General features: G+C 35.4%; 1 protein-coding gene and 1 long non-coding RNA gene across 20 annotated transcripts; one reads left to right on the top strand and one right to left on the bottom strand.

The window, feature by feature from the left end:
- Positions 1–5102: 5102 nt before the first annotated feature.
- LOC140177000 (uncharacterized) lies at positions 5103–9935 on the bottom strand. The gene is made up of 2 exons (XR_011868366.1): positions 8090–9935; positions 5103–7926 (listed from the first exon to the last, which is right to left on the bottom strand). It is a non-coding gene; the product is annotated as an uncharacterized lncRNA (long non-coding RNA).
- Positions 9936–17287: 7352 nt separating this feature from the next.
- LOC112727099 (protein NPGR2) lies at positions 17288–25175 on the top strand. Of its 19 annotated transcripts, XR_011868378.1 has the most exons (10): positions 17421–17768; positions 17882–18022; positions 18380–18671; positions 19477–19729; positions 20330–21549; positions 21643–21796; positions 22611–22944; positions 24085–24124; positions 24241–24492; positions 24651–25175. XR_011868378.1 is itself a non-coding variant. In XM_072208981.1 (7 exons), the coding sequence occupies exons 3-7, from the start codon at positions 18474–18476 to the stop codon at positions 22928–22930; spliced, it is 2145 nt and encodes a 714-aa protein (XP_072065082.1). In that variant the 5' UTR covers positions 17291–17768; positions 17882–18022; positions 18380–18473; the 3' UTR covers positions 22931–23649. The 19 variants fall into 19 exon arrangements, 3 of the variants coding, with proteins under 3 accessions (XP_025632515.1, XP_072065082.1, XP_025632513.1); XR_011868382.1 differs by lacking the exon at positions 17882–18022 and having other exon boundaries at positions 17331–17490; positions 24666–25175; XR_003165563.2 differs by lacking the exon at positions 17882–18022 and having other exon boundaries at positions 17334–17768; positions 22611–22933.
- Positions 25176–27566: the final 2391 nt, after the last annotated feature.

Below are 27566 nucleotides of genomic sequence, written 5' to 3'. Positions count from 1 at the left end.
AAAGACTAAATTATTCTCCATTTGTTAAAATCAGAGACTTTTTTGTATTTAAATTTTATCATAAATGCATTTGTCAAAAATTTAAAAAATCAGGAACCTATATGTCTTTTTCTCTAAAATTTATAAACTTTTGGACATTCTATCATCCAAATGAAAGGTCCATCTGATGGCCCACTCTACATGCCAAACTCAAAGTCTCAAATACTTCCAGCCTTGCAATAATTCCACGTGCCAAATTCAAGGCCTTCTTGTCTTCACAAAACACGATGTTGGTCAAATGTCCAACAAATTTAAGGCCCACAATACAATAGGCCCAAACACCATACCCGTGTAACAACCATTCCGTCCAGCTCAGCCATCTCAATGTGAATGAACAAGCCGCATACAACAAAACTCTGGCTGCACCTGACACAATTCTGAAGGAGCCAAGAACATTCTTAAAACGTGTCAAGCTGATATTCACCCAAAGAGAATATCTTTACCTCTTCATTAAAATGCTTTAAAAAAAATTTTAAGTGTACCAAAAATACCAAATGTTTCAATTATTTTAATCGTTGATTTCAATTAATATATATTATGTATATTTTTTGTAATTCAGATCAATAATTAAAACAATTGGATCATCGATATTCTCAATATACTTAAATCTCTTCCAATACTTATTTATCATATCATTCACCTATCAATAATTTACCTAACACTAATACTAGTACAATAGTAGTAGTACTACTACTGCTATGATAACAATCATATTCTTTAACTAGTCCTAATCAATTAACTACTATTTTAATTAATATTAATCAACAATAAAATAATATGAATAAATTATATATTTTTTTATTACTTTTAGCATAAAAAATTAAATAATTACAATTACTAACTAGTAACAACAAAAATAAATAAAGTGTATTTAGTGGTTATTTTTATGATTTATCCTCCTTATTTAAATCTTATCCAAGCTATGTAGTTGTAGGATCAGAGGTTGGTTGTTTAGAAAGTGACAATTGAAGAGAAGAAGAAGAAATGAGGGAAGAAGGGGATGGTTTCAATAAGTTAAACTTAGGTGAGAGAATGAAGTTTACACGTGTCATACATACATACACAAAACATTATTGATGTTTGCCACAAAACGTTATACGTTTTCCTCCAAACAGCATCGACGAGTTGTAGGCTTGTAGCCGTTTTGCTACCACCTCCCACAATGGCGTAGTACATGCCTGATGGGTCGCTTTTAGGTCTATCACCACATTAGTCTAACATTAAAAAAAAGTTCACATGCTTTTATCCCACGATTTAATAATAGTGAAAATTAGGTGCAGTCGACTTCACGTGAAGTTGATACCGTGAAGTTGATACTTGAGAGCCGTTAGATGATTTGACTAATTTGACTAAATTTTTATCTAACGGCTCTCAGCTATCAACTTCACGTGAAGTCGACTGTATTTAAGTTTTTTACCTTTAATTATACTCTATCACCATAATAAATCGATAATTTTGCTTGTATTTTATGGAAAAACATAAATCATATATTTTTTTATAAACATCGGGGCAGAAACGCCCAAAGAAAACAAAAAAGCTAAACAGAGACTACTCTAGGGAGAGCAATACCTATAAAATTAGCATGAAAAACTAAGGAAATACAATAAGGCAAATTGAAAAAAATATGACAGTCGGACGAAAGACTATGACCAAAATGAGCCAACCTATTGGCATAAGTATTTGCTTCATGAAATTGATGATGAATACTCCAGCTAGTACGCCTGCTGCATCTGTTTCTGATAGCCAAGACTAAAGATCTAGTAGCATGTAAGTCAATTCCCTCCTGGAGGCAAAGTTTTACTGCAACAATAGAATCCGCTTCAATAATCAGATGAGAGCAACCAATATTCAGAGCTAGCTCCAAGCCTAGCAAACTTCCCCAAAGCTCTGCTTTTGTCACTGTTCTGCTGTCCAAATTAGCACTAAAGCAAGCTATAAATCTTCCATCAGAGTCTCTTAGGATCCCACCACAAGCTGCTCTTCCTCCATCTAACACGGAGCCATCCGAGTGGAGCTTAATAAAAGGGTAATCTGGTGGCTTCCATTTGATATATCGTTCAATGAAATTGCAAACCTTCTTCCTGCTGCGAACAAGCTCGGACTGTTACAAGTCCTTCGCTAAGTGAAAGGCCAAAGAATGAATGCTATTATCTGCTACGGCCTCATCGCTATCAAAGATCACCTTATTCCGACGAAGCCAGAATGCATTCATTGTACACACAAAAAGGAGGGGCCAGTGAACCCCTTCGAAGAGGGATTGGGATGATAAGTTCTCCAACAACCATGGGAGGAGGGGGTGTTGAAAAAATTAGCAAATCTCAATCTGGCATCAATGCTCATCCATGTTTGTCTCGCGATTCTGCAGTCTCGGATCACATGGAGCATCAATTCGGTTGCCTCACCACAAATAACACAAGATCCATCCTGGGCCATATGTCTTTTGACTTTAATCTCATTTGTTAATAGTACCTCATTAGCAACAAGCCAGCAAAAAGTATGCAGTCTTTGGGGAGCTTCAAGCTTCCAAATCTTCGAAAAAGCTTAGCTTTAGAGTTATCTGAAGGTTTTAGATAGAGAGATCAAGTTGACCTGACAGAAAACGCACCGTCTGATGTCAACAACCATGCTAGAATATCTTCTCCCATCTCTGGTTCAGGTGTTTTCATCGAACTAAAAATTGGAGTCCAATCGTCGCCTAGGACTACTGCAATTCGACTGAGATCCCACCTCCCATCTGACACATAGTCACACACCCATTCCTCCAACATATCAGAAGACACCTCGGATTGAGCAAAATCAATCAGGTGGTGTATCCTTGGCATCCAATGATCACTCCAGAAATTAACATTTTTTCCGGACCCAAGTCTCCAAACAAGATTGTCAGCAAACTTCTTTCAAACATGAAAGATACCTTTTTAGGCATTAGATGAAGATAGATATTTTGTGATAAGTGGCAGGGAGTCATCCCACATCCATACTTGTTGCGGACTATCTTTACCCATAACGCATCCTTATGATGGATTAGTTTCCAGGCCAACTTCATAAGATTCGCATTTTTCAACACCCTAGCTGGTCTGAGGCCCAAACCGCCCTGGCTTTTAGGAAGGCAAATTTTCTCCCAGCTCATGAGGTGAGGTTTCCTCCCCGAGCTAGCACTTCCCCATAAAAAGTTCCTGCAAATTTTATCAATACTATCATAAATACTTAAAGGCATAGTTGTAAAAACCGGACTGGACCGGCCGGTTCGACCGGAAAACTAGTGAACCGGATCCTATACCGGTCCGGTCCAATGTTTAAACCGTACAAGGAATTGAACCGATTAAACTCGGTGCGAACCGGTCAAAACCGGTGCAAACCGGTCAAAACCGATGAGGTGGTCTAACCGAACCGCTTAGAAGAAAATATTTCCAAAATGCTTGAGGTAGGGTTCAAACCCCTACCCTCAAGGAAACCAAAAGGCTCCACAACCACCAGACCAGTATGTTTTCTATTAAAATTTATGCAAATTATAATACATATAGATATCTTCTATCAAATAGTTTACTTTTATTTAATTTATTTTAATTTTAATTATAAACTCACTCATTCTTAAATTAATTATATTTTTATTTAACAATAATGATAAACTCACTTATTTTTTTATAATTATATAATATCTATTAATATTATTTTTTAATAAATATTTGTAGTATATAATAGTATAAAAGATATAAACTAATTAATAAATTATTAAATTAAAAATAATAGTTATTTTAATATAAAAACAAAATAAAAATATTTATGATAGAGTAAAAATAATAAAATATTTATTGTTCATGTTCCATATTGTTTTAAAATAACTTGATATTTTAAAATGTTAGTAAAAATATGTATTTTAAATTTTAATTTTAAACTTTTAACTATTTTTTATTTTTTATTTACATAGGACCGAGTCAACCGGTTCAACCAGTAACCCAATGGTTGAACCAGTGACCCAGTGACCCAGTGACCTGACCGGTTCGATCACCGGTTCGGTTCTGACAACTATGCTTAAAGGACGTTTCATTGTCTGCATGACATAGGAAGGAATAGACGCCAATGCTGATTGGGTGAGAGTAACTCTGCCCACAAGATAAAGATTTTTAGCCTTCCACGAACTAAGTCTATTAGCCATTCTATCTAAAATGAATTGAAAGTCCTCCTTCTTGGAACGACCATGAAGGAGAGGGACTCCAAGGTACTTACCCATATTGATTGTTAGCCTCATCCCTAAAGCATCACTCAGTTCTCTTTTCCTAGTAAAGCACATATTCTCAGAGAAGTAAACACAGGATTGATCATAATTCACCTTTTGACCAGAACATTTACAAAACAAATCCATAATGCCCCTTACCACCTCAACCTGCTCCGTGGAAGCTTTCCCAAATAGAACAATATCGTTAGCAAAACATAGATGAGAGAGTTTCGGCCCACCTCTATTCAATGCCATCGGCTCCCAAAAATTATGATGAACAGTGACGAAACGGACTTTTGTGTGGTCTAGAATTTTCACAATTAAGTTCTCGTTGCAAGTATAGCTTCTAGACCGACAAGAAATCCTTTCGTACAAAAATTTGGTTGTCACAAGTAACAAACCCCTAATAAAATTGATAACCGAAGTATTTAAACCTCGGGTCGTCTCTCAAAGAATTGCAGGGAGGTGTGATTTATTATTGGTTATGGAAGATTATGGGGTTTTTGAATAGTGAACATGAAAAATAAACTGGCAAGAAAGTAAATTAATTATCATGAAAACCATTGCAAGGTATAAGAACTGGAAATTCCATCCTAGTTATCTTTATCAGGTGTGATGAGAATTGTTTATTGCTCCCACTTAGTTAACCCTTACTAAATAAAGGAAAGTCAAGTGGACTAATTAATTTGAATCCTCAAGTCCTATTCAACTCCTAAGAAAGACTAGCTTTAGAGGGATCCAAATTAACCAGCAAATTCCAATTATCAATCAACAAAGAGTTTGATAATTCAAGTGTCACCAATTAATCAATTCAAGATAAGAATGTAAAAATCTAAATTAAAATCATAAATTTGAAATACCTCAAATTGCATTAAATAGAAATTCAAATCTAACATGGAGAATTCATAGCCAAAATGAATAAGAAGAGAATCCACAAGAGGAATAAATAAACTAAAGTAATGGAATAAATAAAAAGTAGAAGAAAAATAAATTAAAAGAACATTGAACCTGGAATGGAGAAGAATCAAACCTAAAACTAAGAGAAATCCTAAATCCTAAAACCTAGAGAGAGGAGAGAGTCTTCTCTCTAGAAACTACATCTAAAACAAAAAATTGTGAATAATTAATGTTCTCTTTATGAATGAGTCGATTCCTCCTCTTTATAGCCTCTAATCTATGTTTTCTAGGCCAGAAACTGGGTCAAAAACAACCCAGAAATCGCCAGGGGCAAATTCTGATCCGTACAGGTCGCGATTTTTCTGCAGAACGATGCGTGCGCGTGATGCACGCGTGCACGTAGTTTTTCTGTATGGTCACTATAGCGAATTATATATCATTTCGAAGCCCCGGATGTTATCTTTCCAACGCAACTAGAACCGCCTCATTTAGACATCTGTAGCTCAAGTTATGGTCGATTTAGTACGAAGAGGTCAGGTTAGACAGCTTTATCAGTTTCTTCAGTTTCTTGTATTCCTTCCACTTTTGCATGCTTCCTTTCCATCCTCTAAGCCATTCCTGCCCTCTAATCCCGGAAATCACTTAACGCACATATCATGCATCGAATGGTAATAAGAGAGGATTAATATTAGCAAATATAAGGCCCAAGAAACATGTTTTCAATCATAGCACAAAATCAGGAGGGAAAATGTAAAACCATGCAATTAGTATGAATAAGTGTGCAAAGACTTGATAAAAACCACTCAATTGAGCACAAGATAAGCCATAAAATAGTAGTTTATCAAACAGCAACAGAGAATACGAGACAGTCTTTCTATACATAAAACAAAGAGATACGGTGACATAGGATCACCTTGTCGAATACCTCTAAAAGGAGTGAAGGAATTGGATGGGATACCATTCCACAAGACTTTCATCTCAACAGACGAATAGCAATGAGAGATCAATTTAACTAGATTCTCTGGTAGTCTAGCTTCAATTAAAGTATCCCTGATAAACTCCCAGTTCAAACGATCATACGCTTTTTCCAAATCTATCTTATTAGCCATATAATCACAAGCACCTTTCTTGATCCTCATGGAATAGATGGCCCCTTGGGCTATAATAATATTGTTTGCACTCTGCCTGCTAGGGACAAAACTTGACTGGGAGGGGCCAATTAATTTGGGCATGACCTCTTTCAACCGATGAGAGATAATCTTCGTAATGAGCTTATAAGAAACATTACAAGGCCCAATAGGCTGAAAGTGGCTAAACGTTTCTGGAGTGTCAATCTTCGGGATAAGTGAGATATAAGTGCTATTCACCACTTTAATTTCTTCATGATTATTGAAAACCCGGAAAATCCAATTTACCATTGAATTTTTTTACAGATTCCTAGTTGCTCTGATAAAACATCGGAGGTAGGCCGTCTGGCCCCGGCGCCTTCCAAGCTCCCATAGAGAACATAGAAGATTGGATTTCTTCAACAGTCACAATTCTTCCTAGCTGGTTTTGCTCCACAGACGATAGGGTCGAAAAAAGGCCTAGAGCATTTAGTTTCTCAAAATTCCCATAATCAGAGTACAAAGTTAGAAAGTGTTGTGCTCCAATATTTTGAATTTGTTGCGCATCATCGATCCATTTTCTTGCTGCATTTTTAATCATAGTTACTCTGTTTCTTCTCCTCCTAACAGATGCTGTGCTATGGAAATAAGCAGTATTCTTATCACCATAATTAATCCACTTACACCTAGAACATTGCTTCTAGTAGACTTCTTCTTGAATAAGCAAAGTTTCTAGTTCCTTCCACAATTGGGTTTGAAGATTATCAAGAAAAGGATTTGGCCTGAAACTGAGATGAGCAGATATACCATTTAATCTCGCCAGTAGCCAATTTTCCTTGATCACCAAACACTTCTTGATTCCAAATTTTAGCAGCTTCCATGAAAGTAGAGATATTTACGTCCAGCAGTTGATCACATCCCAACTACTCCGTAGCAAGTTATTAAAATCGTTGTGAGTCATCCATAATGTTGCAATAAACCGAAATAGGCGAGTAGAGGAGCCAGGATTATTTGCATATCTCAAGTCAAGTAATAACGGCACATGATTAGATTTCAGTTTCGGAAGATGCTTTACTACCGCATGATTGAATCTTTGAACCCAATAAGTGTTCGCAACATACCTATCCAATCTCCTTCGAATACTACCTCTCTGCCAAGTAATTGGTTGTCCTTGGAAGCCAATATCTTGGATACCACATTCAAAGAGACAATTTGAGAAGTGGGCATGATCCCTAGAAAGATTTGAGGTACCCCTGTATCTGCCATTGAATGAACACAATTGAAGTCACCCCCACACACCAATCACCATGCACCAGATCCCCTAATCTTCGCAGATTTTTTCACAATTCAAATCTTGGTCCAATATGAGGTGAACCATAGACTACCGTCAGATACCAGTATTGTTCATTACAAAAGGAAACTCTAAGATGAATAAATTGCCTATGGGACTCAATAACATTAACATCCCAGATATTTCCATTCTACAGAAGCCAGATCCCACCTGAGAAACCAAATCCTTCCACTAGATGCCAATTCGGGAAACTAAATTTTTGAGCCACCTTCTCCGCTTTAGCCCCCGAGATATGTGTTTCAAGTAAACAAAGAAAACCAGAATAAAATGTATTGCACAGATCCTTCACCAATCTGGAGAAACCTTTACCACCCACGCCTCTACAGTTCCAATTTATTATATTCATGAGAAGCAATAATAAAAGGGGAGCGAGGGACCAAACGGCCAAAAATTACTGAGCATTAGGCATAGCACCTGTGGTGATGTCTACCACCATGTTATCTGAATGCATCCCAATAGGGGATATATCTGAAATTGACTCACCGATATTTACGTTCTGACTTGCTCCTGGGTCAGGGGGATTTGCCGCCGAATTCCTCACTCTAGGTTTGAGGCGAAGCTGCTCCACCATCGCATAAGCTTCCATGGAGGGTAAGTGAGTTTGAACCCCAGGAAAAACCCCGCTCTTCCAACTGTCACTACATCCCATGCTTTGAGCTTTTTAATTAAATGAATAGAATTCCAATAATTCTCCTTTCTCCGATTGTGGACCTCTGTAGAACTAGAACCTTCTATCTCCTTCCCCTTCAAAGTAGACACACTCGTATTACCTACTGTCCTCTTACTCTGATTAGTATGAGGCTTTTGAGTGTGTTTTTTATTTTCTTTTCCTACCGTGACCGGGTTTGTAAACAAAGCAGCCTTATTGGGCTGAGGTCTTTTGGCCCTAGACTCCAGATGAGATTCATTATGCCTACCCACCAAGTCTATTTGTGCTGACTCCTGGTTTTCTATCTAGTCTAGAACTTGGTACCTTGAGCCCTTGTCAACATTTACCCCCTTATTTGGATCAAGCCCAGAGACTTTTTTCTTCATATTTTTTCGCTGGGGCCTCTTAACTAACATCCAAGACCCAAAAGAGTTCAAGTTTTTCCCATTTTCCATATCTTCATTCAGATCTGACACCCCAGTATTCCTCTCCGCAATATTTGCAACTGGACTAATTGAATCTGAAGGTTCCGGCACTAAGGTAGCAGATTCTACAACCAAATTCTTTGGAGCATTTTCTGATTGACCACTACCATCAATGCACAGTGGTTGCACAATCTCCTTCCTTGTCCCTCCTTCCGAACACAACTCAATTCTATGACCATAACGGCCACATCCGAAGCAAATTAAATGTAGTCCTTCATATTCAACTTTGAAGTCATGACCCAGTACTTTGATTCCTAGAACCAGTTTGCGCCTCAGGTCAATTTCCACACACAAGCGTGCAAATTTTCCTCTAGAATGAATGGAGGTATTCTGGTCAATCTTCAACATTGTTCCTATCTTTTTCCCAGCTCGCCATAGAAATTTATCAGTATACAATTTCACAGGCAGTTTGGGAATACGCACCTAAATAGCAATTTCTAGACAAAAATCATTTGAAGGTTAGAACAGGGGCCTCCATCTCTGCACCAACAAATAGTGGTCTACAACCTGCCATGGACCTTCAAATAAGGCACGTCGATAATCACCTTCGTCCATGAATCTCACCAAGAAGAAATCACCCATTAAGTCAATTACTTTGAGATCTCCATTCCATGACCAAGTCCTCCGAATCCAAGTCTCCATCGCTCGAAATTCTAGACTCTTGCCAAGCAGCTTCACGATGAGAGAAAGTTTCCATGGTTTGCACCATTGATCATATTCCTCCAAGGAGACTTCCACTACCGATTTTGGATTGAAGGGAGCCTCCTCTTCCAAATTCACATCCTCCATCTCCTCCAAACCATAATCCTCAGCCACTAACTGCACAATTTCTGTTGGAGACAACACAATTTTCGTATCAACCGACATCAATCTGTCTTTATATGAACTTCCTTGTTCCGGATCTTTTATCCTCGGTCCACACACATCAAGCGGGATCCTCTTGTTCTCACTCGATTGAATTCCCTGGCTGGGATTGGGATTTTCTACGATCATACTTTCTCCGTCTCTAACAAATTCCACGTTGTCATCAGCATCCGGCATTGATTTATCCCCATTCGGCTTTGCTTTCTTAACGCTGCGGAGCCTCGAGTCTTCTTCTTGGGGAGATTCTCCTTCTGGCGGTTGTGCACTCTCTAGACCCATTCGATTTTTTTTTGTTAAAATAAAATAGATTGAACAATAATCAAACAAACGTAAATTATATTAAAATCCCACGATTTATATAATATGTTTGAGTAAATTGTTCTAAAATAAAAACGTTACCAAACAGTAGGAATTTTACAGTCTTGTATATAATTTTGTTTTTAACATTTTGCCACGTTAGCAATTAACAGTTTATAAATTTTTGTTATTTTAATTGATTAATAGAGAAACTAATTGATTTACTCTCAAAAAATTAGAATTTACTTTAATTTATTTTAAAGTTGAGAAATAATTTTGATTATTATATTAAAATTGAATAACTATTTTAATTGGTGTATCCAAAATGTTGTAAGAAATAGAGATGAAATAGGCCAGCAACCTATGAGAGACTAATAATGTGGCATATAACATAATAGTCTTAGTCCAAATTATTTCAAAAGTCTAAATTTATTAATAAATTAAATTTAATTCATAAATTAGTTTTATTAGTCTATCAAATTTATTTGAATTTATTAGAATATAAATAAATATATAAATATATTAAATATATTATTTTATTATAAATAGTTTACATATTTTAAATACTTTAAAAATTTAAACATTTTTGTAAAAATTAAATTTGATAAAGTAATTTTTGATTAAAAATAAAATTTAAAAAATATTCTAATTTTCAATTTTGTTAAAAGAATTATCAGATCTTTCAACAAATTTCAGTTCAAACAAAAAATCAAATTTAATATTTGAGAAAAAAATGAGATAATATTCAATTTAGTCCCTGAACTTGCATGCAAGCCTCAATTTAGTCTCTAAAGTTTCAATTGCTTTTATTTAGTCTCCAAACTTTGTAAATATAACCCATGTTAGTCATTGAAACAATTTTCAATATACAAACGTTAATGGAACACTATGGTAAATAGCCGGATGCCACACTAAACTTCGTAAAATGATGTCGTTTTAGTTTTGGCACTTAAATAACCCAAAAACAACATCGTAAATGGTGTCTATTAAAATTTTACCTAACAAAATAAGTGATACGATGTTGTTTTTAAGCTATTTAAATGCCAAAACTAAAACCGCATCATTTTACAAGTTTTAACGTGATATCTGATAGTCTATAACAGCGCTCCATTAATATTTTTATACTAAAAATCGTCTGAGGGACTAATATAAGGCCCGTTTATAAATTTTTGGGACTAAATAGAAGCAATTAAAACCTCAAAGACTAAATTGAGACTCGCGTGTAAGTTCAGAGACTAAATTGAGTATTAACTCAAAAAAAATCAATAACAAACTACAGATCAAATTCAAATCCATTAACTATTTCACAGACAGACTTAGGTCCAGTTTGAGTAAACAGCTTAATTAAGTTACTCTTGAAAAAATAGTTTAAATAATAAATGACTATATTAAAATTAGCTTATAAATAAGTTATTTTGTATTTGGAATTTTAGTTCTAAAATTGCTCATTTTATAGAAATGTGATAAAAAAAATAGTAGTAGTACGAGAAAAGTCATTTTTTTAACTTTTCTATAAACTCCTAAATAGTTTTTTAAAAAACTACAATTTTATTTTAAAAATTGTGTCAGACATTAATACTACTACTTTTCATAAATCAAAAGTTCAAAAAAAAAAAATAACTTTTGAAACTTCTTAAACGGTCTTATTATTTAATATTTGTTGTGATAAGATTGCCTGAGGTGGATGCCCATTTTCCACAAGTCTCAGGTTTTCAAGGAAAATAATATTAAATGAAGTTTGAAAAACGATGCTTATGTATATCTATATATAGAGAACATGTTATGAAGTAACACACAGTAACAATAAACAAATGCAATTCTCTCTCTCTTTACTTTAATACTTCTTTCTATCTTTATATATATATATACATATTACAACATATAATATTATTATATATACATAAATCATTATTGAGCTAATTATATTAATGCTAGAGTCTTCTATTTATACATCCTTATTTTATATTTAATATATCTTTTATTTATTTTACAACACGTTATCAGCACGAGACTCTGATCAAATCTTTAGGAAGACTTAGGTAACAATTTTTCATTATGTCGAAACTCTCTCATCTTGAATTCAATGCTCTTGATATATCTGGAAACAATTATTTATCATGGATACTAGATGTTAAAATTCATCTTGATTCAATGGATCTTGGAGATACCATTAAGGCTGAGAATAATGCATCCCAGAAGGATAAAGCCAAAGCCATGATTTTTCTTCGTCGTCATCTTGACGAGGGATTGAAAAATGAATATCTCACATTAAAAGATCCTGCAGATCTTTGGAAAGACCTTGAAGAAAGGTATAATCATCAGAAAACGGTGATACTTCCTCAAGCTCGATATGAATGGACGCACTTGCGTCTACAAGATTTTAAATCCATAAATGAATATAATTCTGCAATGTTTCGAATCACCTCACGAATGAAATTATGTGGGGAAAAGATCACTGATCATGATATGTTGGAGAAAATTTTCTCAACCTTCCATGCCTCGAATGTGCTCCTACAGCAGCAGTATCGAGAAAAATGATTTAAAAAATATTCTGAGTTAATTTCTTGCCTTCTCGTTGCTGAACGCAACAATGAGTTACTTTTAAAGAATCATGAAGCGCGCCCAACTGGCGCCGCCCCATTTCCTGAAGTAAATGCGGCAAATTACCCCATAAGAGGTAAATGGCAAGGTTTTAATAATAAGAAAAATTATGGAAGGAAAAGGAATTATATTCAAAAGAAAGGATCTCACCAGAAGTGGGATAAAGAAAGAAATATCGGGCAGAATAAATCAACAGAGGATAAGTGTTTCCGTTGTGGTGGAAATGGCCATTGGTCACGTACCTGTCGTACCCCAAGGCACCTAATCGATCTTTACCAGGCATCTTTGAAAAAGGATGACAAAGGAAAGCAAACAAATTTTATTTTAAATAATGCTGAAAATTTCACCACTCATTATGATGTATCTGATTTCTTTGAGGATCCTGAAGGAAATATTGGTCATTTGATCAATGATGGAATAGTTTAATGTGAGAGATTATTAAGCATTCATGTAAATAAATAATGTAAAAAACTTATTATTAAGTTTTATTTTCTATGTATTTAAGTTTCAAATATGATGTATATAAATAATGAAATATTAATGTTTATAAATTTTGAAATCATTAAATGTGTCATGTTTTAAAATAAAATTTTAGTATATGACATTATTTTTATGTGCAGTATTTTTTAGAAAAATAATTCCGATCAAGTATTCAATTTAACTGTGCATACTATTCATTTTATTATTATTTGTCTTTGAAGAAAATGGCAAGGATATGTAATGAAGATGTATGCCTTGCGGATAGTGCAAGCTCGCACACTATTCTCAAAAATGATATATATTTTACCCATCTTGTGCCAAAAGAGGAATATGTTAATACTATTATTGGCTCAGACAATGTGATAGAAGGCTCCGGAAGAGCTATAATTTTATTTCCTGGAGGAACAAAATTCATAATAAATAATGCACTATTGTCTACCAAGTCTCGAAAAAACTTGTTGAGCTTTAAAGATATTCGCCGAAATGGATATCATATTGAAACAATGAATAAGGAAAATCGTGAGTATTTATGTATCACAGCTCATGATTTAAATAAAAAGGTTATATTAGAAAAGTTACCCTCACTTTCATCTGGGTTGTATTATACCAGGATCAATGCAATTGAATCACATGCCATTGTAAACCAGAAGTTTACTAGCCCAAATGAATTCATTACTTGGCACGACCGATTGGGTCATCCGGGAACAACCATGATAAGGAGAATTATTGAAAACTCTCATGGACATTCACTAAAGAACCAGAAGATTCTTAAAACTAGTGAATTTTGTTGTGCTGTATGTTCTCAAGGAAAGTTAATTTTAAGGTCATCACCAGTAAAGATTGGATTTGAGTCCCCTGAATTCCTAGAAAGGATTCAAGGTGATATATGTGGACCTATTCATCCACCATGTGGATCTTTTAGATATTTTATAGTCCTAATAGACGCATCTTCGAGATGGTCACACGTGTGCTTATTATCTTCTCGCAACCTGGCGTTTGCGAGATTACTGGCTTAAATTATTCGATTAAAAGCACAATTTTCAGAAAATCCAATCAAAGCAATTCGTCTTGATAATGCTGGTGAATTTACTTCCCAAGCATTTGACGCTTATTGTATGGCTAATGGAATAAGTGTTGAACATCCAGTAGCTTATGTTCACACACAAAATGGGTTAGCAGAATCACTTATTAAACGCCTCCAATTAATTGCTAGACCCTTGCTTATGAGAACAAATCTCCCAACCTTGGTTTGGGGGCATGCTATTTTACATGTCGCAGCACTTATCCGTTTGAGGCCAACGAGTTACCATCAGTTCTCTCCTATGCAATTAGCTTTTGGCCAGCAGCCAAATGTCTCTCATTTAAGAATATTTGAGTGTGCGATATATGTTCCCATTACACCACCTAATCGCACCAAAATGGGACTCCAAAGAAAATTGGGATATATGTTGGATATGATTCTCCCTCTATAGTGAGGTATCTTGATATACAAACTGGAGATGTATTTAAAGCCCGGTTTGCAGATTGTCATTTTGATGAATCAAAATTTTCAACATTAGGGGGAGAGAATAAGTTTCCTGAAAAGGAACTTAATTGGAATGCATCATCCTTGATGCATTTAGATCCTCGATTAGGGCAATGTGAACTAGAAGTTCAGAAGATTATACATTTGCAAAGAATAGCAAATGAATTGCCTAATGCATTTTCCGATACAAAGAGGATAACCAAGTCGTATATACCAGCGGAAAATGCCCCAATTCGAATTGATGTCCCAGTAGGACAAGTAGCCACTGAAGCAAATTCACGTTAGAAGCGTGGCAGGCCTGTCGGTTTCAAAGACAAAAATTCTCGAAAGAGAAAAGAGGTAAATACGATTCCTGTTGAAAAAGACATTGTAAAGACACCTGCAGTTGTCCAAAATTCTGATATGATTTTAACGCCAGAAGACGTTTAGGTACCTGAAAATTGTGAAAATGATGAGATCTCGATAAATTATGTCTTTACAGGAAAGAAATGGGACCGAAATAAGATTGTCAATGAAATATTTGCATATAATGTGGCATTAAATATCATGCATGAAAGTAAGGATCTTGAACCAAGATCAGTCGAACAATGTCGACAAAGAAATGATTGGCCAAAATGGGAAGAAGCCATGAAGGTTGAATTAGACTCACTTGAAAAACGTGAAGTCTTCGGACCTGTAGTCCGTACACCAGAAGATGTAAAATCTGTTGGATACCGGTGGGTATTTGTGAGAAAACGAAATGAGAAAAATGAAGTTGTGCGCTATAAAGCCCGACTTGTGGCACAAGGTTTTTCACAGAGGGCCGGTATAGATTATGAAGAAACGTATTCTCCTGTAGTGGATGTAATAACATTGCGTTATTTGGTCAGTTTATCTGCATATCATAAACTGTATATGCATTTAATGGATGTAGTAACAGCCTATTTATATGGCTCATTAGATCGAGATATCTATATGAAAGTCCCTGAAGGACTAAAGATATCTAAACCATCCAATGAATATTCACAAGTGTTATACTCAGTTAAATTGCAAAGATCTTTATATGGTCTGAAGCAATCTGGACGAATGTGGTATAATCGTCTTACTGAGTATCTGGCCAAAAACGGATTTAAGAATGATGATATTTTCCCCTGTGTCTTCATAAAGAAAACTGCATCTGGATTCATTATTATTGCTGTGTACGTTGATGATTTAAATATCATTGGGACTCCTGAAGAGATTCCAACAATTATAAAAACTCTAAAAGAAGAGTTTGAGATGAAAGATCTTGGAAGGACTAAATTTTGTCTCGACCTGCAGATCGAGCATATAAAAATTGGGATCTTTATTCATCAAACAACATACACAGAGAAGATCTTGAAAAGATTTTATATGGACAAGTCACATCCCTTGAGTACTCCAATGATCGTAAGATCTTTGGATGTGGAGAAGGATCAATTCCGTCCTAAAGAAGAGAATGAAGATATCCATGGTCCTGAAGTACCATATCTTAGTGCCATTGGAGCGCTAATGTATCTTGCTAATAATACGCGACCTGACATATCATTCGCGGTGAATTTACTAGCAAGATATAGTTCATTTCCAACCAGAAGACATTGGAGTGGAATCAAACAAATTTTTCGATATCTTCAAGGAACGGTTGATATGGGATTGTTTTATCCCTATGGATCCAAGTCACAATTAGTTGGCTATGCAGATACTGGATACTTGTCTGATCCACATAAAGGGAGATCTCAAACAGGATACCTGTTCACATATGGTGGTACAGCTATATCATGGAGGTCCACAAAATAGACGATAGCAGCAACCTCCTCTAATCATGCCGAAATACTAGCGATTCATGAAGCAAGTCGCAAGTGTTTTTGGCTCAGGAGTTTGATCCAATATATCATGTCATCATGTGGACTGATTGATCATAAGATAGCTCCTACTGTCCTGTTTGAAGATAATACAGCATGCATTGCTCAACTTAAGGGTGGATACATCAAAGGTGATAGAACAAAGCATATCTCTCCTAAGTTCTTCTTCACTCATGATCTTCAAAATCAAGGGACAATTGATGTGCAACAGATCCGCTCAAGTGACAATCTGGCAGATTTATTTACAAAGTCACTCCCAAAATCCTCTTTTAAAAGATTGGTACATGAGATTGGGATGTGCCGATTTCGAGACATTAAATGATGTCGACAAGAGGGGGAGACTGTACTCTTTTTCTCTTGGTCAGATTTTTTTTCCCATTGGGTTTTTCTTGACAAGGTTTTTAATGAGGCAGTCTCCATCACTAAAGGATATTGTACTCTTTTTCCTTCACTAAGGATTTTTTTTCCCACTGGATTTTTCTTTAGTAAGATTTTAACGAGGCAATAATTCTAAATGGTCATCTAATGGGGAGTGTTGTGATAAGATTGCCTGAGGTGGATGCCCATTTTTCACAAGTCTCAGATTTTCAAGGAGAATAATATTAAATGAAGTTTGAAAAACGATGCTTATGTATGCCCATATATAGAGAACATGTTATGAAGTAATACACACAGTAACAATAAACAAATGCAATTCTCTCTCTCTTTATTTTTAATACTTCTTTCTATCTTTATATATATATACACATTACAACATATAATATTATTATATATACATAAATCATTATTGAGCTAATTATATTAATGCTAGAGTCTTCTATTTATACATCCTTATTTTATATTTAATATATCTTTTATTTATTTTACAACAATATTTATTCATTATTAAGGATATATAGTGTGTTTCCACTTTCCACCCCTAACAAGGAGCGATGATATGTGTGAAAGCGTGATAAATGTAGTTAATGGCAGTTTAAATGAGAGTCGGCACCAAATGACACGTGGCATCTAATTCACCCTCTTCCCCGTATATGAAACTTCCCACTTGACTTCACTGGACCCCAACAACCAACATACTAACAACGTAAACACCAAACACCAAACCAATTGGAATTGGAATTGCTGTGAGATCTTCTTCCGTTTCTCTTCTTTCATTTATCATCGATTCTGTGCTCCAATTTTATTCATTTTAATAATATTTATTAATATCACACGGGAAAGAAAAAGGGATAAGGATTTTATATGGTAAATAATAACTATTAGAAGGGAAGGTTTATGATTAGACTTTTTAGATGCTTTGCATTTTGATTGTTTCCATGATTCAAAGTTCGGATTTGATTGGTCAAATTCAGTAATGGATGTTCCTTCCTAGCACACGCTTTGCTCTCTTGGAACTCAAAAGGTGAAAGTCTTCTTTTTTTTTTTTTTTTTTTTTTACTTATTTGTCTTTTATCTTTGACCTTTCTCCGTTTGTGAATTGTTGAAAAGGGTGCCAACTTTTTGCTTGTTTGTAAGGTTGGAACGGTTTTCTGAGCTGAATTCAGAAGCAAATTACTGATTTTGAAATTTCCGGTCCCTGAGTTACTGTGTGTCGGTTACAATTTTATGAATTTGGTTTATGTGATTTCGGAATTCAGAGAGGGAATTTTGGATGAGGTTGGTTCAAATTTTACTTTTACCTGATGGGATAGCGCTTTGCGGATTTTCATTCTAGTTCTACTATGCTTGTTTACATTTACTTTATAATTTTAGGTCCTTTTTTTTTGCTTTTCTTTTCTGGATTTTTCAATTACATTGAATTTAGCCTTCTCAGGAACAATTGGTTTCAAAATTTCACACTTGTTGCATAATCTACATGTATGACTCTAAGGGCATGTTTGGTTGTTGCATAATCTACATTGCTTTTAGGCATATAAATTTCCACTGCATTTTTACCTCAATCAAACATAGCTTAAAGGTCCTGTGTTGACTTTGCATGTGTGACATTTCTGTTTCACTGTTTTCTTCCGGCAGATTTTTTAGTCTAGAAAAGATGGGTTGCATATGGGAGCAGCATTAGACTTGGGACAATAGTCGAAATCAGGAAGGAGGAGTTTGAAGGAAGATAATGAGGTGCCTACAGTCTGGGGAGCCATTAGGAAGAGCAGTTGAAATGGTTCCATCGTCAGAATCTGTTGCGACCAGTGACTGCTCAGCAAGTGGTCATTCTTGCCTTGGTGGACAAATTGGCAACAAGAAGCCTGACACTGGCAATATAGAGGAAGCTGAATCATCCTTACGCGAGAGTGGTGTCTTGAACTATGAGGTTGGTTTCATCAAAAATACCTTGCCATTTATGGTTTTGAGAACTGGAATTTACCAATTTGTTCCGTATATGATCTAGGTCCTAGGGAGAGTGTATATAGATGCCATGAAGCAACTAAATGTTTCTTTCCTGTGCACAAAATAACTTCTTGCTTGTCTGAATAGTCTACATGTAAACTGTCTCTATGTAGACATGATACATGACAGAGCTCAATGGCATCGTTTGATTCATGTAGCCGACCCCACCTATGGGACAAGGCTTTGTTGTTGTTGTTGTTGTTGTTGTTGTTGTCTGAATAGATTCTTCATGATAGGTAGGTTATTAATAGTTGTTACTTGTAGTCTAAACTGTATGTATGCTTGTATTTATTGCATATCTGAATGAATTCTTCACAGAATTCATAGTTGTTGGATCAAGCACTTACCATTAAGCCAAAAGCTATAGGTCTATAGCTAATTGGGAAAGGTGCAACTTTCTTTACTGTTTCTCAAAACTGCATCTAGCATAAGGGGTTGCACTACAGGCGCCTTGAGCCCATCGAATCTTAAGTAAGACCAATTATTGTAGTTTGATTGAATTCTTTATCCTAATTCTTTTAATTAAAATATAATATCAATCAAGTGGTTTCTTCAGAACATAGCTAATGCAGGTAGTTTTCTGATGATCTCTTTATTGGAATTGATGTTCCCTCTATTTAGCAATATTTAGTTTGAATATTAAAGTTGTGCATGTCTGTGATCCTCTTGTTAAGATTAGTGGTTATTGCTGCCGTTATTATTTAAGTAAATATGTCTGTAATCTGCAGGAAGCTAGAGCTCTGTTAGGAAGATATGAATATCAGAAGGGAAATTTAGTAGCGGCTTTACATGTCTTTGAAGGAATAGATATAGTTTCTGTGACTCCCAAGATTAAAGATGCCCTTTCCAAAAGCCGAGAACGGCGTAAGAGACATTCCCAGAATAATGATGAACCGCAAATGTCTGTACATGCTGTTGCCTTATTGTTGGAAGCTGTCTTCCTAAAAGCAAAATCTTTGCAGGTTCTTGGAAGGTTTAAAGGTATATTCAGTGATTGTTTTAATTTAAAGATTTTGCTCTTTGCTTTCACTTTTTAACTTTACTTTCACTTTGAGGAACATATGGGTTGGTTGAATTGTTTCGGTATGACCTCAAGGACAAGTTCAAGTTGTAGAATCAACCACATATGCTTTGCAAAGGGCTGCCTTTTCATTTTTTGCTAGGGCTTCTATAACTAATAATGAAATTATTGATTTAAGTTATTATGACAAGGTGTTGACATGGCTCTTTGAACAAGCTAAAAGAGTAAGCAATTGCATAGGCACACTTGTATTGTTATTTTCATGAATCATTTGCTATGCAAAATATTCCTCTGGAGTTTATTCCTATTGCAACGAGGCATAATATCTTTCTAGGTTTTACCGTTCCTTCAACTTCGACCCCTAATATAGTGCATCACCTGAGTTGTTAATATGTTAAATAATCCACTTTCTGTGCTTGAGCTTCACAGCCTAGAGATCCTTGGGTCAAGTACAGTGAGATCCCCTTTTCAATTTTGTTGTTTTAAAAAAAAGGTGGATTGGTTCAACTATATAAGAAACTATGAGTTAATCTAATATATTTTTCAAATAATTCTTGCAGAAGCTGCCCAATCTTGCAAAGTTATTCTGGACATAGTGGAATCTTCATTACCTGAAGGCTTGCCTGATAACTTTGGTGCTGAATGTAAATTGCAGGAGACTTTGAGCAAGGCAGTTGAGCTACTTCCGGAATTATGGAAACTTGCTGATTGTCAACGAGAAGCTATTTTGTCTTACCGGCGAGCACTCCTTCATGAATGGAATCTTGATGCAGAGACGATAGCGAAGATTCAGAAAGAATTTGCTCTTTTTCTTCTATATAGTGGCGGAGAAGCAATGCCACCTGATCTTCGTTCCCAAATGGACGGATCGTTTGTGCCTAGAAACAACATTGAAGAGGCTATACTTCTTTTAATGATTTTGCTAAGAAAAGTCACTCTAAATAGAATTGAGTGGGATCCCTCAATTTTGGACCACCTTTCATTTGCTCTATCTGTTTCTGGAGATTTGATGATTTTAGCCAATCAATTGGAAGAATTGCTTCCTGGGACTATCCATCGAAAGGAGAGGTTCTATGCTTTAGCTCTTTGTTATTACGGAGCAGGGAAGAACGTGGAAGCGCTGGATCTTCTTAGAAAACTGCTGAGTCATAGAGAGGACCCAAGACATGTTCCAAGTTTGTTAATGGCTTCTAAGATTTGTTGCGAAAACTTCAGTGTTACAAAAGACCCTGGGGTAAGCTTTGCTCGGATGGCACTTGAGAACTTGGTTGGAAGATGTAATCAGTTAGAAAATATGGCCAATTTCTTACTTGGTGTTTCACTTTCTGCATACTCGAAATTGGCCATTTCTGATGCTGAGAGGGTTAAGAGACAATCTGAAGCACTTCATACCCTTGAAACTGCCTGCAAATTGAGCAGAATGGAAGACCCTGTTGTATTATACCATCTGAGTTTAGAATATGCTGAGCAACGGAAGTTGGATGCTGCACTTCATTATGCTAAGTGCATTGTAAAACTTGAAGTTGGCTCTAATGTTAAAGGTTGGTTACTGTTATCTAGGGTATTATCCGCACAAAAGCGGTTCTTGGATGCCGAATCTATTATCAATGCTGCTTTGGATCAGACTGGGAAATGGGATCAAGGTGATTTGTTACGAACAAAGGCGAAACTTCAGATTGCTCAGGGCCAGTTAAAGAGTGCCATTGAGACGTACACTCAGCTTCTTGCTGTTCTTCAAGTTCATAGTAAAAGTTTTGGTTCTCGGAATAAGCTATTTAAGGTTTGTTTTCTTAATTTTTACCAGTCCCAAAAATACTTTTTCATAGTGATATTGCTTTAAGCTCCTTACCCTTTTCCATACCATCGGTGACAGGACAAAAGAGATCAGATTAGGAATTTGGAAGTTGAAGTATGGCATGATCTTGCTTATGTATACATCAGTCTTTCACAGTGGCGTGACGCAGAGGCCTGCCTTTCAAAATCTCGGGCCATCAAACTATACTCTTCTACTAGATGTCATGCAATAGGTAAATATGTGAGCGTTTTCCTTTGAGGTTTTTTAAAATTTTCTTTTAATTAATTTTTAGTCCGTGATTGAACTTTCCCTAACAGATTATGATTAATTCAAATAATCAGCATATATTGTTGTGTAGCATGTACTGTAAGGGCATGTTATAATGCCATTACTCCCGGATTGTTAGAAGAGTAGCTTGAGTACTAGTAAAGAGTAGTAAAAATGTATAAAACAACTGAATAAATTAACCAATGATAAACTAATCTAACTCGGTCTATGTTTACATAGCCGGTCCCAAGCCCGGAAAAATGAGGAGGGTTGTTCGGTCTGCAATAGCCAACGTAAAACAATGTCGCATCTCAATGCATGGCCACGATGCAATGACGTCTTTGGAACCATGCTGGGTTGTGTTAGGCTTGTGACAGGCTACGTAAAACAAGGTCGCATTCCCATGTCTTTGATCCATATAGTTGACCCTAGTTAGTGGGAACAGGCTTTGCTAAAGAAGAATGATAAAGTAATCGAAGTCTGCACACAGTAAACATATTTCAGTATGCAAAATATAACAGCATTGAAGATCAAAATGTAATACAGCATAATATTCATGATATTTAGATGAAAGTTTGGTCCGTGGAGCATTCCCCTTTTGTTTGGATTTACATTTGTAGCTCAAATATCATAGTTTGTGTAAAAAATTAGAATGAAAAGCTTCTTCCCAAAGTATGATAGAGGGCTTTCCAAAACAAATAACATATGCTATTGTAATAAATATTATATCGAATTGTTTCCCAGGATCTCATGTAATGTTTATTTGTTCAATTCCTCAGGTAAAATGTATGAAGCAAAAGGTCTTTACAAGGAGGCTCTAAAAGCATTCCGCGATGCCCTGGACATTGATCCTGACCATGTCCCCAGCTTGATCTCCACTGCCATGGTTCTTAGACATTGCAGTGATCAATTGAATCCTGCAGTCAGAAGCTTTTTGATGGACGCACTGCGGCACGACAGATTTTGTGCTTCTGCTTGGTATAATCTTGGCCTTCTCCACAAGGCTTACGGTACAGAATCAGCATTTGTTGAAGGTGCAGAATGTTTTCAGGCAGCACACTCTCTTGAAGAATCTGAACCAGTTGAACCTTTCAGATGACTGGTTCTATACCTGTCTGGTTTCTATTTATATTTACTATCTATTTATTCTCTAGTTTTCATTTTTTAATTTTGTGAAGGAAAAAAGTCAAAAACAAGAAATGGAAACATAAAACAGAATTTTATGGCATGTTTGGTTTGTGAAAAGGTTTTCTTATGTCATGTTTCATTTTTTTAAGGATTTTATAATGGAAAAAATGAAAATAGTAAAACAATAAAATGTTTTCTGTTTTCATTTTTCCTTCATCACAAACCAAATAAAATCCACAAGATTTTTCAACTTTTTTTTGTCCATAAAATTCTGAATATATAAAACTCTAAAAGAAAATAGAAAATGAAAACAGAAATTAAACCGTCATTTGTCCCATGCTTCAGGTTATCAGGTTATGCATCATGCATGACTATCCTCTATCATTTGTTTTTTATTGGGGTTAGATGACAAGGATTTTTGTTGCGAATCCGATCCCCTTTATGTTAGCATGGTTGGTCTAGTTTGACTTTGACTTCACCAGAGAGGTAGCATATATCAATTTAATGGAGATTTTGCCATGTTAGTCAAATAAAAATGATGGCAGACTCTCCAGGAAATTTTTTAATGCCATAATTCATGGTATATGTTTCACTTGTTCATGAATTCTGTAAAGATACTATCTCAATAAGGAATCAGAGAAAAACAGATGAGACATGTTTAATCCTACACTACAATTTCGATTTGAGAAATATTTGTGATTTATTTTATTATTATATTCACAATTTTATTTTCATAGGATGGAATTTGTCTTCCACGTTGAATGTAATGATTTAGTTATTAGCTTCTCTTGTAAGCAAATTAAAACCAAGGTTTAAACTTAAACAAGCTGGAGAGCGCAAGAATGTTACCCTAGTTGCCTTGGGAGTTGAACAAGGACACACTGTTTTTTTTTTTTTTTTTCGGTATTCTGACACCGGTTTTTATATAGAATTCTTTGTATCTTTTCAGTTTTCATCCCTTCTTGTCTGAACCATTTTCAATTTAAATATTTGTTGAAATTTAAAGAGTTAAACTCCAAAGTGTCTTTGATTTATCAATTGCGCTCTTTATGTTCTCGATATTAGAAAAATTGTACTTAGTTTGTTACTTATCTTATTTTTGGCCAATTTCGTTGCCGTCGACAGTGACATGCCACGTTGAAGTGAATAACGGTTAAATGAGCTGGTAATTGAAACTCTTTTGACCCAATTTGGTCGCTTGTCCCTTTTTCTAACTTTGTTCCTGGTCCCTTGTCCCTCTTTTTAATCTTGTTCCTGATCCCTCCTCCTCCTCCTCAACAGGTACCAGAGCGAGTCTCGCCGCCGCTGTTGTGCTGTGGCTGCTGTCGCTTTGCATTGATCGCCGCTACTCTGCTCTCGCGCGGCGCTGCTTCTGTTCTCTTTTCCCAGTCTCACCACTGCTGTTTTGCTTTTTTAAGTCTCTCTCTTAGACTCACACACCTACATGGAGGCCACTTCTCTCTCCAGCGTCGCTGTTCCTATGTTCTCCTTACATCGCTGCCTTTGTTCGTCACTATCGCCTTACTTTTGCAGGTAGGCGTCAATCCAAAATTTGTTTATTTTTGTGCTGAATTTTTCGCCAGTCCCCATTTTAGTGATTTTTTATTACTGTGTTGATTTATTTTCTGATTTTGATCACTGAATTTGTCACTTTTTACTGAGTCTGTGTCCTGCTTTTTCATCCAAGTCAGAACAGAGTTTTGCAGGTACTAGAGCGGTGTGGGTGTGGCTGCCACCCTATGCTCATCATTCCAAACTGCAATGATGTTGCGCAACAAAAAAGAAGAAGAAGAATGATGGTGAACAAATAGAGAAGAAGAAGATGAAGTGCTACTACAATTAGGGTTAAACAAAGGATAGGGGATCAATTGGGTAAAAGAATTTCAATTGCCAACCCATCTAACCGTTACACACTTCAGTGTGGCATGTCACTGCGATATCATTGTCGGGTGCAACAAAATTAGCCGGAAAAGAGATAAGGGATCAACTAAGTACATTTTTTTCAATTTCAGAGACATAAAGAGTGCATTGGTAATTTAGGGATAAAATTAGTATATTTCGTGAACCTCAAAAACCACTTTGAGAATTAACTCAAATTTAATCCAAATATATATATGTTCATACTATCTTAGGTATTAGGCATGAATGTGGAATTGGATTAATGTTAAAATGACCCATTTATAATAGAGAAGTTAATGTTCATATTGGTCTTCAAATTACGCTTGCATCTCAAACTTTTTTAAAATTTTAATTTAGTCTCCAAAATTTATATTTGTTTATTAAGTTAGTCCTTCGAATATTTTTCGTTAACGATATGGTGCAATGGTACATTGTCGTGGACTATCGATACTATATGTCATAACATGTTTTGACTAAGTGTAATGGAGTAATAATGTGTCACTCAGTGACATGTGATATGTTGACATAAACAGTGGTGTCACATAACAGAATGTAATTTATTCATGTATCGCAATATAAATTGTTCACTTATTATTAATATGCCATCATTATAAGTAATTCAATTTAGTCTCTTAATATTACAAAACTAGTTTAAAATATGTGAACTATTGTATTACGCTTTTGATTATCACGTTGAATTTAAATCGAAATTGTTATGAGAAAATGTTCAGAAAGCTTGATAGGGAAAATTTTGTATGCATGAATCACTATCCATTTTTAGTTGGCATTAATCATTCAAATAATATCAAAAACCTAATACTAGAAAAATATTTAAAATTTCACTAAAAATTACATTAAAAAAGTGAGATACCTATATTAGAATATTTAAAACTAAAAATGCATCTTATTTATTTATGTCAGGTTAGTGATGATTAAAAATTCTAAATTTAAAACACAAAAAAAAAAATCCTAAACAATTAATATGAATATACAAAATATAACATCAGAAGAACAACCAAAATTCAACTGAAATTCTGAAAAGAACATTTTCAAATGATGTATCTAGATTGGAACATGTATAACTAAAAATCTAAATTAACTAACATACAAATTAAAATTATGAGAAATAGAAAAGGCATTTGCCAAAGAAGAATATAAAATTAAGTTGTTTCAACCTCTTTTTTTTTTATTAGTTATGAACACATATAAAACTATATCAAATATTTTCTATCTTAAAAGACATAATTTACGATCCTAATAAATTAGAATACACAACTTCCTATCCTAGTAATATACACGAGAGTACTCAAAGAGCGCTGTATCTATATTTTATTATCCATTAATACCCCCTCAAGGTGGAGTATGCAAGTCTTCAATGTTCAACTTGACTAATATTGCTTCAAACTTGTTGGCACCAAGAGTTTTAGTAAAATGGTCGGCCAACTGAGTGTGAGTGAGAACATAAGATGGAAGGAGGCGTTGATGCACGATCGCATCCCGAACAAAATGACGGTCTACTTCAATATGCTTCATGAGTTAATGAAAAACTGGATTTTTAGCAATGTGAAGAGCAGCTTGATTATTGCAATAGAGACAAATATGAACATGATGAGGCACGTATAAAGAGGAGAGTATATCTTTAATCCACATAAACTCTTTTGTTATCTAAGTCATTGAACGATATTCAACCTCAACAGAAGAAGCAGACACTGTCTGTTATTTCTGAGTTTTTCAAGATATTGATGAGTGACCAAGCTAGATGAACCAGCCTGTGATTGACTTGCAAGTAAGTAGTGGACAACTAGCCTAATTGGAGTCATACCATCTATAGAGCAAATCATTTTCTCATGGGAGAAGAATTCCTTGCTCAGGGTATCCCTCTAAATAGTGTACAATACGTAAAGCGGCTTGCCAGTGTTCGGTGCGTGGATTTTGCATGAACTGGGATAACATGTGAACACCGTAGGTTAGATCAGGCCGAGTAAAACACAAATAAATTAGTCTTCCAACAAGCCGACGATATATGCTAGGATCGGATAAAAGAGAACCTATAGGTGACCCCAAACGATGATTCTCTTCACACGGTGCTACAGGCTTAGCACCTAGAAATCTTGTTTTGGTCATTATGTTCAAAGCATATTTTTCTTGGCACAGGAAGATTCCAGTTTGAGATCTGGCAACCTCAACTCCCAAGAAGTACTTCAACTGGCCTAAATCTTTCATGTGAAAATATTTGTGTAAATACTCTTTGATACGTTGAATTGCAGCACTATTATTTTCTACAATTACAAGGTCATCAACATACACCAAAACTACCAATTGCATGCTATTGTGGCGAAGGCTAAATAAGGAATGGTCCTTTGGGGATTGTTGAAAATCATATCGAAGAAGCATAGATTAAAATTTTGCAAACCAGTAACGTGGAGCTTGCCGTAGGCTATAGAGAGATTTCTGAAGTTTACAAAACAGTCCTTGTTGAGGCACTTGAAAACCAGGGGAAAGCTTCATATAAACATTCTCATCAAGCTCTCCATGAAGAAATGTATTGTGTACATTCATCTGGTGGAGTTCCCAGTCTTAGACTGTTGCCACTTCGAGTGTTCTGTGAATTGTTACCATCTTCACCACTGGAGAAAAACGTTTCATTCTAATCCAAGCCTTTCACTTGATTATTTTCCAAAATTACCAGTCTTAACCTCTCTATTGTC

This window comes from Arachis hypogaea, chromosome 12 (genome assembly GCF_003086295.3).
Source record: "Arachis hypogaea cultivar Tifrunner chromosome 12, arahy.Tifrunner.gnm2.J5K5, whole genome shotgun sequence".
Taxonomy (NCBI): Eukaryota; Viridiplantae; Streptophyta; class Magnoliopsida; order Fabales; family Fabaceae; genus Arachis; species Arachis hypogaea.
Note: the sequence above shows the minus strand (reverse complement) of the source record. Positions and strands in the feature narration are given on the sequence as shown.